The sequence below is a fragment of the Xyrauchen texanus genome, chromosome 50 (assembly GCF_025860055.1).
Source record: "Xyrauchen texanus isolate HMW12.3.18 chromosome 50, RBS_HiC_50CHRs, whole genome shotgun sequence".
In the NCBI taxonomy this organism is placed as follows: domain Eukaryota; kingdom Metazoa; phylum Chordata; class Actinopteri; order Cypriniformes; family Catostomidae; genus Xyrauchen; species Xyrauchen texanus.
The window spans coordinates 16,195,027-16,210,953 of NC_068325.1; the positions used below are offsets into that span (position 1 = coordinate 16,195,027).

The 15,927-nt window shown below is 34.6% G+C and overlaps 1 protein-coding gene across 1 annotated transcript; it reads right to left on the bottom strand.

Moving 5' to 3' along the window:
* Positions 1-929: 929 nt before the first annotated feature.
* On the bottom strand, positions 930-8,343 carry rrp36 (ribosomal RNA processing 36). Its single transcript, XM_052124302.1, has 8 exons — positions 8,155-8,343; positions 7,298-7,741; positions 5,538-5,676; positions 5,303-5,369; positions 5,070-5,174; positions 4,906-4,980; positions 2,380-2,497; positions 930-1,833 (listed from the first exon to the last, which is right to left on the bottom strand). Exons 2-8 carry the CDS (start codon positions 7,563-7,565, stop codon positions 1,691-1,693), a joined length of 915 nt encoding a protein of 304 aa, XP_051980262.1. The 5' UTR covers positions 7,566-7,741; positions 8,155-8,343; the 3' UTR covers positions 930-1,690.
* Between the last annotated feature and the right edge of the window lie 7,584 nt (positions 8,344-15,927).

Sequence of the window (15,927 nt, forward strand, 5' to 3'; positions counted from 1 at the left end):
ATAAGTGCACTGTAAATCGCTTTGGATAAAAGCATCTGTAAATGTAATCAATGAACAACTATTTTGATAAGTGAACATTAACCAAAATGAATATATGCTGTATAAACTCATTGTTCGTTCATGTTATCTAATGCATTAAAAATCTAACCGATTTGCAAAAAAATGAATCAGACTTCCAAAAAATAGCCTGTTGCGAATGTCACTGTTGTTGAAAGAAGTCTTAAATGGTGAGATTGCCATGGATTACTTTTCTGTACATCATGAAGGCTAACCAATAGCCAGCTCAAACTAGCGCTCATGGAAAATGATTGCAATATTCTTTGTGGTTAATAATTCCCTGATGCCATCTCCTCTCCATTGCATCAGTCACACCTGTCCCAATGGCCATATACTGTAGAGTATGACAAATGTTACAATTTCCCTTTTAGCCAAAGCTTTAGTCACTGATCCTGAAAAATACAACCACATCTTAACAGGGCAGATTCAGGATAAGAGAAGGGATTGTTTGCTATAGATTTCAGACCCAAGAATTGCAAAAGCCTTGGGTGACCCAAAGAGAGGGATTAACTGCAGAGGAATGACTCCAACATAAAACCGGAGGTTAACAAAGTCTATCTTTCTGTATTCAGCAAGTATTGTGCCAAACATGAAACATGTACAAGGACTCAGTTGGAGTGCCCCGTTTAAAAAAATAAAAGCCCTTCTTTAAATTAGCATTAAGCATTAATTACAATCCCGTAGGGGAAGTGATGGAAGATTTATAACAGCGTTTGTCCCATCCTTTACACAAGAATGTAATTAAATGATTAAATGAGGCCTTTACCATAGAGGGGTGTCTGTGCAAAGACAGCAAGGTTTACTATAAATAAAGAGGGTAAATTCAGGAATAAAACTGAAAAAGAGGGTTTAATATATCAAACTGATGCAAAGAATTATTACATTATTATTTTGGGGAGAACTATGCCTTTAATTATCAAGGCGATTTCATTATACAACGGAGTGCAAAACTTCATGGATTTAGCACAAAAAGCATCGGCCAAAACAGACCATGTTTAAATGGGTCATGATCTAGACGAATGGAAAAATATTTTTGGATTTTGAGAGGGTAGATGAGAATAAGAGCTGACTCATCCAGCAGACAGATGTCGGTGTATGAAATGGGTTTATGTCTTGTGCCCTTGAGGTCGCAAAATGGATCAACGTCATTCAGTGGTAGTTCATATTTTTCTGCATATTAAGTTCCATGGATTTGAAATTAGGATTGTGCTACATGTTTTTAAAGAGTCATTAGCTCCATCTAGTGGTAAAACAGGAAAAGTGTCAAAGAATAAATGACTCCACTGCTGTCTGGCCAGTGATTTGATTTTATCTAAAGAAAAATCCCAAAATATTAAACACATTTTAAATCACATTTTAATTAAACAACAAAGAATGGAAGAATGAATGAATGAGTTGCTATGGCTATTAAGGTAAAACATCCAAAACGTAAAACTTGTTCACAAAATAAATCTTTATCCAGTTCTGTACAACTGAAATTTTAAAACAGTATAATTGAAATCCCTCTTTTGACATAGCATAGTCCTCCATTAAACATTACTTCTTGTATTTAGCAGACATAATTCTACATCATCATCACACTAAGATAACAATCCACCCAAGGTGCAGCAGATGAGCTGTGATTGGTCTGTATTCAGCGTGCCTTGTGCTGATTGGGCAGCTTTTTGCGGTCCTTGGTGGAGTTACGTTTCCTCTTCTTACTCAAGAAGTTCTCCAGTTTTCCGCTCTTTTTCAGCTCGCTGTATTTATCCGCCAGTTCCAGCTTCTTCTTATCAGCTGCAAAGAGGTTTATTAAAATAAAATAAATCTCATTAAAGTACATTGAACAAGTAGATAAACTAACATATGAATAATGTTTGTTAAATGTCGCAACATTACAGGCACTGACGTAAACAGACTCAAAGACAGAAACTTTGCCTTAAAGCCACCTACGATTCTTCTCCAAACGATTCAAAATATTCTACACAGGGTCAGAAATGAACAGTAGGTGTTCCACTTAAGGTGCCACCAAAAGTGGAAAAAAAATTGCAATGTTTTATTTGTAACATCTGATATATTTCTTATTATGCGTCTCTCTAGAATACTTGATTCTGATTGGTCAATTGCAACATTCAACAAAATATGAATTCAACAGGAGTTATTTCTGAATAATAACCATTGCCCAGAGTAAATAAAATAAAATAAAGTGGTAAAAACTGCCCTTTAATGGAAAAGGTCATTTCTGACACTGCTTCTTTATAAACTATAAATACAACGGAACAAGGGGATACAAAAACAAGATGAAGAGATGAATAGGCAGAATAAAAAGATGGCTAAATTTACATTTTTTCAGGTAGAAGGGTTTGTGTCCCTGGCCAACCAGCTCTCTCTGTTTCCTCTTGAACTGAAGTTCTTTCTCTCTTTCATGCTCTTGCCTCTGACGAGATCTTTGCTGGTTCTCCTGTTAGCGCACACGCACACACAAAAATTAGATATACATGAGAGCATAAGCAGAAGTATAAAGGACAGTATCAGAGCTGTATAGGACACTTTAACATTGACATAACCAATAGAGCACAACTGGTTCTGGTATTAAAAATAGGCAAACTCCTGCGTACACATGCATGGATGTTGTATTTTGACTTTGCTATACACAACGTATAATTTCAATGAATTGAAACCAACTGATCTCAGTTCAGAAGAATCTGTGCTCTCAGTAAAGGGTTAAACTTTTGAAGCACCGAGTCATGTGACAAAACAACATGGTGCTGATCAAAGCAGAGTTTGTCTTTAGGAGAAATGGCAACAAAACTACAACTGATAAAAAAAAAAAAATTGTGTCTAGTTTCTTCTGATATGCCATTTTAAGAATTTGAGCGATTTATCGTGAAACGTCAAGCTGTTAAACACAATGTACACTATTGTGTGCTTTAGCACACTGGAGGTTGAGTCATTCACTAAATAGGGAGCAAGAGAGCATCATATAGCTCTATAAGTCACTTTACTCCTAAAATTAGAGCAAAAGTTCAGTTTCAGGCTGCTGATGATATTTGAACCACTCATCAAGATTGGCAGACATGGGACAATGGTAATAAGCACATAGATTCAGAATTGTATTTTAACATGGTTGGCAGTGAATGGATGATTTTTCTCATTTCTGATAACATTTAACAATATACGGTAATGTATATAACATCTCAAACACTTGAATAACCAACACTCCTTGAAAAGTAATAAGCAATATGTTAATAATAAAAAATAAATAAACAGACTTTCAGTAGCTTAGTATTATTTAAAGGGGACCTGTTGTGCAAAATTCACTTTTACATGGTGTTTGCACATAAATGTGAGACGGCAGTGTGTGAACACAACCACCCTACAATGTTAAAATTCCACCCACTCCTCTCTCTTATATTTCTATTAATCAAAAACAGTGTGTCAAAATGAATGGTTTTCATATCTGCTCTAAAGTGACATCACGTTAGAGCAGGCCTCGCCCATGACTGGTGACGGCCGCCATTTTGTTCCACGCTGTAGCAGATACGGTGAGAAGAATAATGTCTCAGCTTCGTAAGCATCATAAGTGTTCTGTTGTTGGCTGTGAAATTTATCATAAGAGTCTTCATGTACTCCCGGCATCAGAGCCACTGAAGACGCAGTGGACAAGCTTTGTTTTTGAAGGAAATGTGCCCCAAAACATACAAAAATGTATTTATGTTTGTGCAAATCATTTTACACCAGACTGCTTTGTGAATGAGTGTCAATATAAAGCAGGATTTCCCCAAAAAATTATTCTCAAGCATGGATCAGTACCATGTGTTCGCGTTCTAACTTTATATCCTGAAGATGCAAGTATTGCACTTTATATTTTGTGAATGTTTGCAAATCGCCTTTCCGAATGTGCTCGTTAGCTGATTCCATGCCTAATGCAGCTAAAGTTACCATTGTCTCGTCTTGTATTCACGGAGACCAGAGCTATGTCGGGGGCGGGGAGCAGCAGCTCATTTGTATTTAAAGAGACACACACGAAAACAGCGCGTTTTTGATTCCACCCAAAAAGAGGTGTTTATAACATGGTGTAATAAATTATCTGTTGGGGTATTTTGAGCTGAAACTTCACAGACACATTTTGGGGACACCTGAGACTTGTATTACATCTTGTAAAAAGGGGCATAATAAGTCTCCTTTAAAATTTCACAACTTAGTCCCGCTGTCCACATATGTGGACATCATTTATATAGGAAAACTATATGGTCTAGGGTTACTACTATGTTTCTTTTTTTTTTTGCATGTTTTTGCATTTTGCATGTTTATTAGGTGCTACTAGATACAAATCGAAAAGGGAAATGAAAAATGCAGTCACGCTCGGGTCTCATGAGGTAAAGAACAAACCTACCAAGAGGTTTTAAATGGAAGGTACAGTATATTCTTCTTTTGAAGCCACCAGTGTGCCACCAAAATAGTGTTAAATAGCAGAACTTCTGGTGACGTACTACACTAATACTGAGGGGAAAAACATCCACCAATTAGAGAATCGCGGAAAACAAACTGCAGTAAAAGAGCTCTACAGCAACCGTGACGCACTTTCAACAACGCAATTTCCTAACACTCTTAATATACAATAATCGCCAAAATATATTGAATCTATACTTGTAATCAACAACTCCAAATCAATAGTTTTCACCATTCACAATGATTAATGGGATTATAGTTCATTCCCTCATTTACATTAAGTACCCAGTCTTGTGTTTGTCTTTTCATCTGATTTTCAAATACTTTTAGCTGCAAATCAAAGTTTGTAATGTGATCCACCAATTCACATTTAAGCTAACAAAGGTTAAAGTTTCAAAAAGCATTACATTTACATACCAGTCTCTTAAGCAGGGCTTTCAGTTCTTCCTTCTTACTCTCCGATTTAGCTTTCTTGAGCTTTTTCCTCACTATCTGAAACGAATAACAATGGATATGATTTATAATTTAATGAAAGCAACGAGAAATCAATATATTCCACACACTTATGAGTTTCCCAATACCTGTGTTTCCTCTTCTCTGAGGTTATTAATGAATTTGTATGTCTGGTTAAATATTTCAGGCTTGTATTCTCCTGAGAGATCATCGAATCGCGGGTCCCTTGAAATCTGCAAAATATAAAGTCTCAAGTTTTCCCACAAGATCCAATGCTGAGATGAGAATGTTTGAATGCATTTAAGGCTTTGATGAAACCAGCCCCAAACAGGTTATATGTGGAAAACAAACATTAATTTACCATTTTCTTGACAGGAATCACTTTTCTGAGGAAAGGCACATGTTTCTTTGCAGAAATCTCCTGAGGTCTGAGACAAAACAAACCCAGATTAGACAAATAATAGACAAATACTGCTAGACAAAACAACTCATTGATCATATTCACATAAGTAAAATGCATCATAACAAACAATGATCAAAGGTGACAGGTGACAAGCAATACAACCATAGTTTCAATTTAAAGCAAGGTAACTTACTTGTGTTTGCTCAGTCGTTTCATTGGCTCATTATTCTGCTGCTGCTGTCTTTTGGCACCATAAGCAATTTTATTGTATGCTTTAGTTCCAACTTTATTCTGTAACATCATTATTTCCTCAAATGACATTGTTGATAATTCTGTACAAACACAAACACATGCGTGGAAATTAGTTGTCGCCCCATATGTTTTTTATTTAAAAAATTATGGACGATGCCGATATCTAGAGAACAGAGTGGTCGACGTTGATGTCTGTATGTAATCATGCCAAAAAAGATTATTGGTGAATTTAGATTAGGGATGATACGATTAGTCGGCATTATCGACAACGTTAACAATAAAAAATTGTTGACGAAAATGTTGTTGAATAGTCGTTTGATCTCATTTAACGTAATATGAGATCATATGAAACTTAGCAGCACTGGAGCTCGTGCCTAATTGAGGAGATGCAATTTTCATGTAACGTAGATTGCACAGTATGAGGGAATAATATGCACTGTGCATTTCTTATCGTGAAATGGAAAACAAGACAAAAACACTCGATAATATGATTTTTTGCAATGAATTGCTTTACTGAATTAAAATTCCTTTAATTCCATGAATGCCATTTAGAGGTATTTTTAAAAGATGATTTTGTCCTCTTTATTGTTAGTAAGCATGTTTAATACAACCTTTTAAGTCAGGGCACAAGCTGAATTACCGGTTAATAGCTAATGATTAATCATATCAATAATCGCCAAATAGTCAAATAATCGTTCTAATAATAGTTAATTGATTATCAAAATAATCATTAGTTACATTCCTAATTTAGTTGGACATATATTTTACACAACAATTACTGAAAATTCATAAAGCAATATTTAAAAACATAAAATGTATTGACAAAGCTGCCATACAATTTTAGACAGGAAACTGAGGCTGCAATGGGCACAGGCTTACCAAAACTGGAAGGTCCACAAATGGTAGCCCCACTGCAGCCTCAGTTTTCTGTTCTTGGCTGACAGAACTGGAACCTGATATGGTCTTCTGCTGTTTTACCCCATCCACGTCAAGGTTTGACGTGTTGTATATTCTTAGATTCTAATATGCTCACTACAATTGTACAATTGCATAAAAATCCCAGGAGATCAGCAGTTAAAGAAATACTCAAACAACCCGTCTGGCGCAAAAAATCATGCCACGGTCAAAATCACTGAGATCACGTTTTTTCTCCATTTTATGGTTGAAGTGAACAACTGACGCTCCTGACCAATATCTGAATGATTTTATACATTACAATGCTAAGATCGGATATTCACATGAACATGTAGACATACATGTGTACCTAATAAAATTATCGGTGAGTGTATGTGTAAATATAGTGTCTAATAAACCATTGGCAATGTAAAATTAAGTTTATCTTGCCAATAAAACTTGATAATGATTTGAATCGGACCATTTGATCCTATTATTAAAAACGTCCACTGGAAAACGGCAAAAGATTTTTTTTACAGCATGTCCACTGATTTTATGGCAACTGTATCATAGATTTATTTAAACTACTTTTATGTACTTTATTTTTGGTCCATTTCAGATCTTGACTATTTCTTTTTCACTTTTGTGATATTTATAAAAAAGGCAGCCTGGGCATTCTGTTAAATATCTTATTTTGTAAACCTGGAAAAAGCCAAATCAAACAGGTTTTTAACGACAACAATGGTGAACTATCCATTTAAATAATTACTATTGTAAAGGCTACATAAAAATCTAATTACCTCATACCTTTTTTAATGTCTTCTGTGTGTGATTTGTCTTTGCTGCCTCCATTAACAGCTTCCTCCTGGTCACTATCTGACTCGGACAAATCTTCTTCACTCCCTGAGTCCTCTTCATCATCCACAGCATTGTTGTCATCATGTTGTTCAGGGGCTTCGTCATCCTCTGCAGATCCATCTTCCTCTCTCATTTCCTCATCAGAATGACCCTCTTCGTCCTCTAATAAAGTTTGCATGGAGCTCCTTTTACTAAGTAGAGCAAAGTTTTGCTCCATTTCTAAAGCATCTTCATCATCATCATATCATCATCATCATCATCAGAGCTTTGATCTTTCATTTTGGTGGGTCTCTTTGCATGGGCCTGCATTTGATTTAGTTTGTCCTTCTTAATAACTTGAGATGAAGAACTCTGACTTGGTTTGCCTTGTTTGATTCTGGAAGCCATTATTACCTGCAGCAATTATGAATAAGGGTAGTTGACATTAAATACTTCACATGTTCTGCAATGTGACGTGCTAAATTACATAAAAAAATATTTTAAATGCATTTTGATCATTCTTTTATAATTGGCATGCATGCAGTTAAGACCTCATATTAATTAAGAGACACATGGAATAATAAAAAAATGTACTGATGCGGATAAAATGTTTATGTACATACAAAAAGATGCTATACGAATGCAAAATATTATCTGAAGTCAGACAACATTTAAAGTTACTGTAATACTGGTAGGACGGAGGTCGTAATCACCGCTGTGATTTCCAACTTGAGAATGACTATGTTCTATGGTCATTCGTCAACAATAAGTTTTATATTATATCTTAGATTTGTTTATTACTAGTATTCTGAAACGTTAATGCCTACCGTGTTGTTTTCATGCAGACATCTGTGCTTTAGAATGGACCAGAGGAATTTGAACGTGAAATAAATTTATTTTTAACATGGGAGAATATAACAATATGTCAAATGTATTGTCTACGACGTACTAAAGATAAATATTTAACAGAAAATAGCTCTTCCCGTACACACGCGGATGAGGATTGAGAACAGAGCATGCGCGTAACAAGACTCGTGTCAAAATAAAGGTCACATTTTAAATCTCCTGTCAAAATAAAAGTCTCAAATTAAAGCTCTACTTTTGTAAAACTCCATCTGAAATTGTGAAATGAAGAATTTTAGCGCTGTCAGAGTATGAGTAGTCTGGATGTATTTATGTACTTGTTGGTTTGTTTGGTCTTTTTTTGGTTTTTAAGTAAACAAATATGCCTATAATCTATGGAGGCCCAAACCTGCAAAAATGATAAATATATAAATGTAATAATAAAAAAATAAAAAAGGCATAAATGTCTTGATAAAACGAATATAATTAGTTTTTAATTAAATTTATTCCTGAATGTATTATTGTATGACTTTATTATTTTCTATTTTTATTTTATTTTTATTTATTAGTTTATTTTGCATTGTTTTTTATTAATTTATTTATGTGTTCATTTATTTTTTATAATTATATATTCCCACTTATATTTATTTCCATATTGATATAATCCCATATATATTTATTTATTTATACATGTATTTATTTTTACTTTTCTGTGTGCAACATGGAAATGAGGGAGGCGGTCCTTACGTAGCTCAAGTGCATCATTGGTTGAGAGCTCAATAGTACTTATCGGAAGCAAATAAGGTGGACGTTCCAACTTAGCACCCTTAGCACAGATGTAGAATATGCAGGGAAACGTTTTACAGAGAGTCTAACAATCCAGGATGTGCTTCGACATTCATACCGGCCTTCAGCTCTCCTAAACCATCAATAAGCACCTCTACTCTAAATGAAACATAGTCATTTGATGCGTGGTTATGGACTTCCGCTTCATTCGCAAGTTGCGCAACTCTCTAGATATATGTGAAGCGTCAGCTATAGTTTTTTATTGCAGAACTTACACATACATACATACATAAACGATCAGGGAAATGAAGCATGGTTGTTTCTTTTACTATGAACAATCATAACAACAGAAAACAATATTATGGATTTGCGGACTTCAAAATATGAAGTTAGCCTATACACAGAAAAAAAAGCATAAGGTTAAATCATATCATTTATGAAACATGCTCATTTTGTGGTTTTGTTGAAGAAACAGCTCCGCATTTATTTTGTGATTGTAGTATAACCAATAAATCTTGGATTGACTTAAGCTCTTATGTTTTTAGCCCCACAAATAGCTATATATATATATTATTAAGCTTCAAACAAACAAACAAAGTCAATGTACAGTCAAAACTACAATAATACATATATAAAGAGAGAAGAATACAGCCAGGGCAGAAGGCTAAATATGTAAATATATTGAAGGACTCACATATAGAAAGAGTTTTAATTGTGTTCTTATTATGTGAATGAAAAATAATCTTGATATATATTTGAATTTCTTTTTCAAGAACCAAAAACAAAGGTTGGGATTTTCTGTACTTACATTTATGTATATGAAATTTTGCAAAAATGTAAATGAAATGTATAATATAGTATTCTTTCCTTTTATTTGAGGGGATATTAGTAAAACAAAATATAACATTTTCTAAACATAAAGAAAAAGTGGGTTCAATGTTATCAATTATAAATCTAGATACATCTTTCCAAAATGTCCTTACATGAGCACAATGCCAAAATAAACTAAACAAGGTCTCAGCCAATGTATTGCAAAAAGAACAGTTCAAATCAATATCCAATATAAGAAAAATATTAACCGTATCGGTGTAACATTTTGAAAGTTATTTCCTTAACTTTATTTACTAATAAATATTTGTTTGGTAAAGCCCAGATGGCCTTCCATAATAAACCTTCCACCAGTCTATTCCAATAAACAGTACAGTTTGGCATAGTGACAATGTCTTTGAAGTAAGGAGCGAATAGTTTTATTAATATTTATAAGACCAGGCAAAACAAAGTTTCCCAATTGCAGTATCAAATAAATCATAAGCAGGAGGGGGCGCAATACTGTTTTGAGTATTAGCTCTGAATAGTGCCAAGACCTCTGTGGGAATCACATCCATGACAATAGAAAACTCCCTTAGTGTCACTGGGATATTATGGACATCGAGAAACTCAGAATAAGTGAGCAACATGCCTTCTTTATTTAATAATTGATAGACTTGTGTTATGCCTGCTACAAACCATCTTTCAAAAAATAAAGATGTATTTTTAAATAATATAAATATCTAAAGTTATGCTTATAGATACATTTAGAGGTCCACCTCAAGGCCACCTATTTGGAGAAAACAAAATTGGGTATAAAATTCCAGAGAGAATTTGGATTTAGAATGAAATGTCTAATCCAATTAGTTGTATAAATATAATTTAGAGGACAGAAATCAAGGAAGTTCAACCCACCTGATTCATAAGTATTCATTATTATATATTTCCTAATATAATGTGTTTATTAAACATGGAGTGGAGTGGCAGCATAGACTAATCTTGACAGTCCCTCAGCTTTACACAACAAAACTCTACATTTTAGGGATAAATCCCCCAAAAGCCATTGATTCAACTTTGCTTTAGTTTTCTGAAGAATGGGATCAATATTGATCTTACATCTAGATTTTTCCTCTTTTGAGATAACAATCCCCAAATATGTAATTGATTCCTTCACTAGGATATTAGCAATATGTTGTAACTGGCAGTCTTTAATAGATAATAGTTCACATTTACTGATGTTTAAACTAAGGCCAGAAGCTTTAGAAAAGGCATCTACTACTTTAAGAGCAGCTGAGACCTGATGCTGATCTTCCAGGAACAATGCAGTATCGTCTGCTAACTGGGATATGATAATATCCCTGCCAGCAATAGATATACCTTTTAAGTGGCTTGATTTAACATAAATATTCATAAGCTGAGTACAGAACAAAAAAAAAAGATAAGGGGAGATTGGACAACCTTGTCTAATACCGCGTTTTAGATCAAATCTAGAGGATGAACCACCTTTAAGTTTAATAGAACAGTTTGCGTTCCTAAACATTGTTAGTATAGCTTTACAGAAAAAGTCTCTGTAAAGTGGTCAATGGAAAGGAGGAGGCGAGAACCGGCTTTTCAATATAAATAACAGTTTAATGATAAACTTAAAAGACAACTGTGGCAGGGCGGATGGCGGGGCCGGGTCGTGATCCTACACACCCGGTCCCGTATTAGGCTAATTATGCCTCCGTGAGGGTTAAAGGTCGACTGCAGAGGATCATGCGGGAGAGAGAGATTGTTAACGGACATGTCCGTCATGTGTGTGTTTGTGTCTTCTTTTAAGTTTATCATTAAACTATTATTTATATTGAAAAGCCGGTTCTCGCTCCTCCTTTCCACTGATCACTTTACAACAACATAAACACACACATGACGGACATGTCCGTAAACGATCTCTCTCTCCCGCATGATCTCTGCAGTCGACCTTTATCCCTCTCGGGAGGCTTGATTAGCCTAATACGGGACCGGGTGTGTACGATCACGACCCGGCCCCGCCCTCCGCCCTGCCACAGTCTCCAAACCCACATTTTTGTAATGACCTAAAAATAAAAGCCAAAAATATAACCCACAAATAGCTATATATATATATATATACACTCACCTAAAGGATTATTAGGAACACCTGTTCAATTTCTCATTAATGCAATTATCTAATCAACCAATCACATGGCAGTTGCTTCAATGCATTTAGGGGTGTGGTCCTGGTCAAGACAATTTCCTGAACTCCAAACTGAATGTCAGAATGGGAAAGAAAGGTGATTTAAGCAATTTTGAGCGTGGCATGGTTGTTGGTGCCAGACAGGCCGGTCTGAGTATTTCACAATCTGCTCAGTTACTGGGATTTTCACACACAACCATTTCTAGGGTTTACAAAGAATGGTGTGAAAAGGGAAAAACATCCAGTATGTGGCAGTCCTGTGGGCTGAAAATGCCTTGTTGATGCTAGAGGTCAGAGGAGAATGGGCCGACTGATTCAAGCTGATAGAAGAGCAACTTTGCCTGAAATAACCACTCGTTACAACCGAGGTATGCAGCAAAGCATTTGTGAAGCCACAACACGCACAACCTTGAGGCGGATGGGCTACAACAGCAGAAGACCCCACCGGGTACCACTCATCTCCAGTACAAATAGGAAAAAGAGGCTACAATTTGCAAGAACTCACCAAAATTGGACAGTTGAAGACTGGAAAAATGTTGCCTAGTCTGATGAGTCTCGATTTCTGTTGAGACATTCAGATGGTAGAGTCAGAATTTGGCGTAAACAGAATGAGAACATGGATCCATCATGCCTTGTTACCACTGTGCAGGCTGGTGGTGGTGGTGCAATGGTGTGGAGGATGTTTTCTTGGCACACTTTAGGCCCCTTAGTGCCAATTGGGCATCGTTTAAATGCCACGGCCAACCTGAGCATTGTTTCTGACCATGTCCATCCCTTTATGGCCACCATGTACCCATCCTCTAATGGCTACTTCCAGCAGGATAATGCACCATGTCACAAAGCTCGAATCATTTCAGATTGGTTTCTTGAACATGACAATGAGTTCACTGTACTAAAATGGCCCTCACAGTCACCAGATCTCAACCCAATAGAGCATCTTTGGGATGTGGTGGAACGGGAGCTTCGTGCCCTGGATGTGCATCCCACAAATCTCCATCAACTGCAAGATGCTATCCTATCAATATGGGCCAACATTTCTAAAGAATGCTTTCAGCACCTTGTTGAATCAATGCCACGTAGAATTAAGGCAGTTCTGAAGGCGAAAGGGGGTCAAACACAGTATTAGTATGGTGTTCCTAATAATCCTTTAGGTGAGTGTATATGTATATATATATACATATATATATATATATTTTTTTTTTTTAATGATTATTATTATAGAACAATTACCAAAAAAAAAATACATACAGAGGATCACAATGTACTTACTGTTACAATCATAAGCATGTTACAGTTTAGCATCAAAGAGTATAAACAGAAAAGATAATAATAATAAACCAAATAAAGCCAGGGGATAACTTAAAATGGATTAACAAGAGAAAAGGTTTCAATATTCTATACATTCATTTTGCCTTTTTATTTCTTGCATCTTTTAGAGTCTCAATATAATTCATCAGTTCAGTTTTAAACGGTATGATGTTAGGTTTATTGTTTGCCCATTTATTGCCCATTCAATATCAATCCAAAAAAATTGGGTAAACACACATTCAAAGAATACATGTTTTATGGATTCTTCCTCTAAGTTACAAAAGACACATGTAGTCTCCATGTCTCTAAAAAATCTTGAGACTACTGTCTCACTGGGTAAATTAAATGAATAACTTTATATGTGATTTCTTTAACTTTATTGGTGAGATAGTATTTACTAGGTAACTTCCAGACCTCTTTCCATTCAATCTGATTATCTGACAATGAATTCCAATATGGTTTGCATTTAGGTAACAATGTATTTCTGCATATTGTTTTTTATAAAGAAGTTGTTACATTTTTTACCTAAAACCCCCACACCATTAATACTTATGTGAGTATTATATACAGAGATACACTCAGAGGATATATCACCTGATAAGAGATGAATAAGGCCACCAGGAATGGCATCAAAAACGTTAGCAGTTACTGGAATCTTATAGTAATTAAGGAATTCACAATATAAAAAAATTGTCCATTACTTTTAAATAACTGTCTCACCAGTACAATACCGTTATCGTACCAGTTTCTAAAAAATAAAGATTAGTTTTTAAATACAATATTCTTGTTATTCCAAATTACAGATTTGTGTGGAGAGAAGTTATGTTTATAAATGAGAATCCATAATAAAAAAACCTGTCTATGAAAACAAGATAGCTTTATCGGAACCTTGTTTACATCAAAATTACATCTCAAAACAAATTCCAAACCTCCCAACTTTTCAAATATCAGGTCAGGGATGATATTCCATATTTAGTCTTTAAAGCACAAATAATTCTTTATCCATTTATTCTCAAATACGCAATTAGCAATATTAAAATCAAGTACATTCAGACCACCTTCTTCAATTGGATTGCATAGTATCGTCTTTTTTAAATAGTGCGGTATACACTAAGCGTGATTACCCTTCAGTTTTGGATAATAATATTCTACCCTTCAATGATAGATCTCTCATTAACCATGAATAACATTTTTGTTTAATTTTCCCAATAATTGGTGTAAAATTAAAATTATTTCTTTCCTTTTGATCTTTACAGATCTTCATACCTAAATAATCTACCACCTCCTTCACTGGTATACAATGTATGTTATTAAGGTAACAAGTTCTCAAAGGACACAAAACACATTTTGTAATGTTCAAAAACAAACCAGACACAGATGAGAAAGTATTAAGACAATCAATATCTTTTTTTAATTCACTTTCATTTTTCAAAAAAAGGGTAGTATCGTCCGCTAATTGTGAGCATTTTATTTCTTTCTCCAAAAGTTTAATACCACAAAAATGATCTCTTTTAATATGTATGGCCATAGTTTGTGTTACAAGTAAAAAAAGAAAGGCTGAGATTGGGCAGCCGTGTCGTATGCCTCTACTGATTTTAAACCTTGATGTTGTTCCATATGGCAACTTAATTGATCTGTTTCAGTCATTATATAATGTTCGAATAGCTTGTTTAAAGAATACTCCAAAACCAAAAAAAATGTAAGGTCTCAAACATGAAATTATGGTCAATAGTATCAAATACTTTAAAAGAAAATCAATAAATAATATAAAACTATTATCTGTAATAAAATTGTTGTAATCAATTAAATCCAAAATGAGCCTTATATTATTGCAAATGTGTCGACCTCTCATAAATCCTGAAGTCTTTCAGCAAATATAAGTGCGAACATTTTTGCATCATTATTAATCAATGTAATCGGGCGCCAATTTTCTAAAAGTAATACATTTTCATTGGGCTTTGGTAATAAAGTTATTAAACCTTGTCTCAGTGAACTTGGTAAACAACCATATTGTATAGCTTCTAAATACAGCTAACAAAAAAGGTGATAATTCGTTTTGAAAATATTTATATAATTCACTAATCAAACCATCGTTCCTGGCTGACTTATTGTCTTTAAGTTTGTTAATACAATGAAGTACTTCATTTAAAGATATCTCTTGATCACACATTTTCATAGAAGACTCACTTATCTTTTTAGCATCCTCTTTAATAGAATCTAAGAATGACTGTGCATTACTCAATTTGTTGTCATGCGAATACAATTGCTCATAAAATTTGGCAACATATCTTGATATTTCCACAATATTTTCTGTTAACTGTCCATTAATACTCAGTTTGACCATAGATGTGAGTTCTACATTTATTTTTTCCATGTTAAAAAAATATTTCCTCCAACCATTTCTTCCTTGATCTAATAAAGGCACCCTTTGCTTTATATTCATATATTTTATCTAAATCTAATTGTAATTGTAATCATTTATTTTTCCCTTCTTGATCTCCCACAAAAAGCTATAGTTTACACGATATGGCCATGACCCTACGTCACATCAAAACAAGTCAAGATTAATCGAGCACACGCTTCAATCTACGATAAACCAATGGTAAGTAGGACCCGCCCACATAATTATCATACAAGAGACAGAAATGTAAGAATAAATATA

Coding starts and splice junctions, on each gene's coding strand:
- rrp36 (XM_052124302.1), bottom strand. CDS start 7,565: ATGGAGCAAAACTTTGCTCTACTTAGTAAAAGGAGCTCCATGCAAACT. Junction 5,370..5,537: donor AAACGACTGAGCAAACACAA/GTAAGTTACCTT, acceptor GTTTTGTCTCAG/ACCTCAGGAGATTTCTGCAA. Junction 1,834..2,379: donor ACCCTTCTACCTGAAAAAAT/GTAAATTTAGCC, acceptor ACCTCTTTGCAG/CTGATAAGAAGAAGCTGGAA.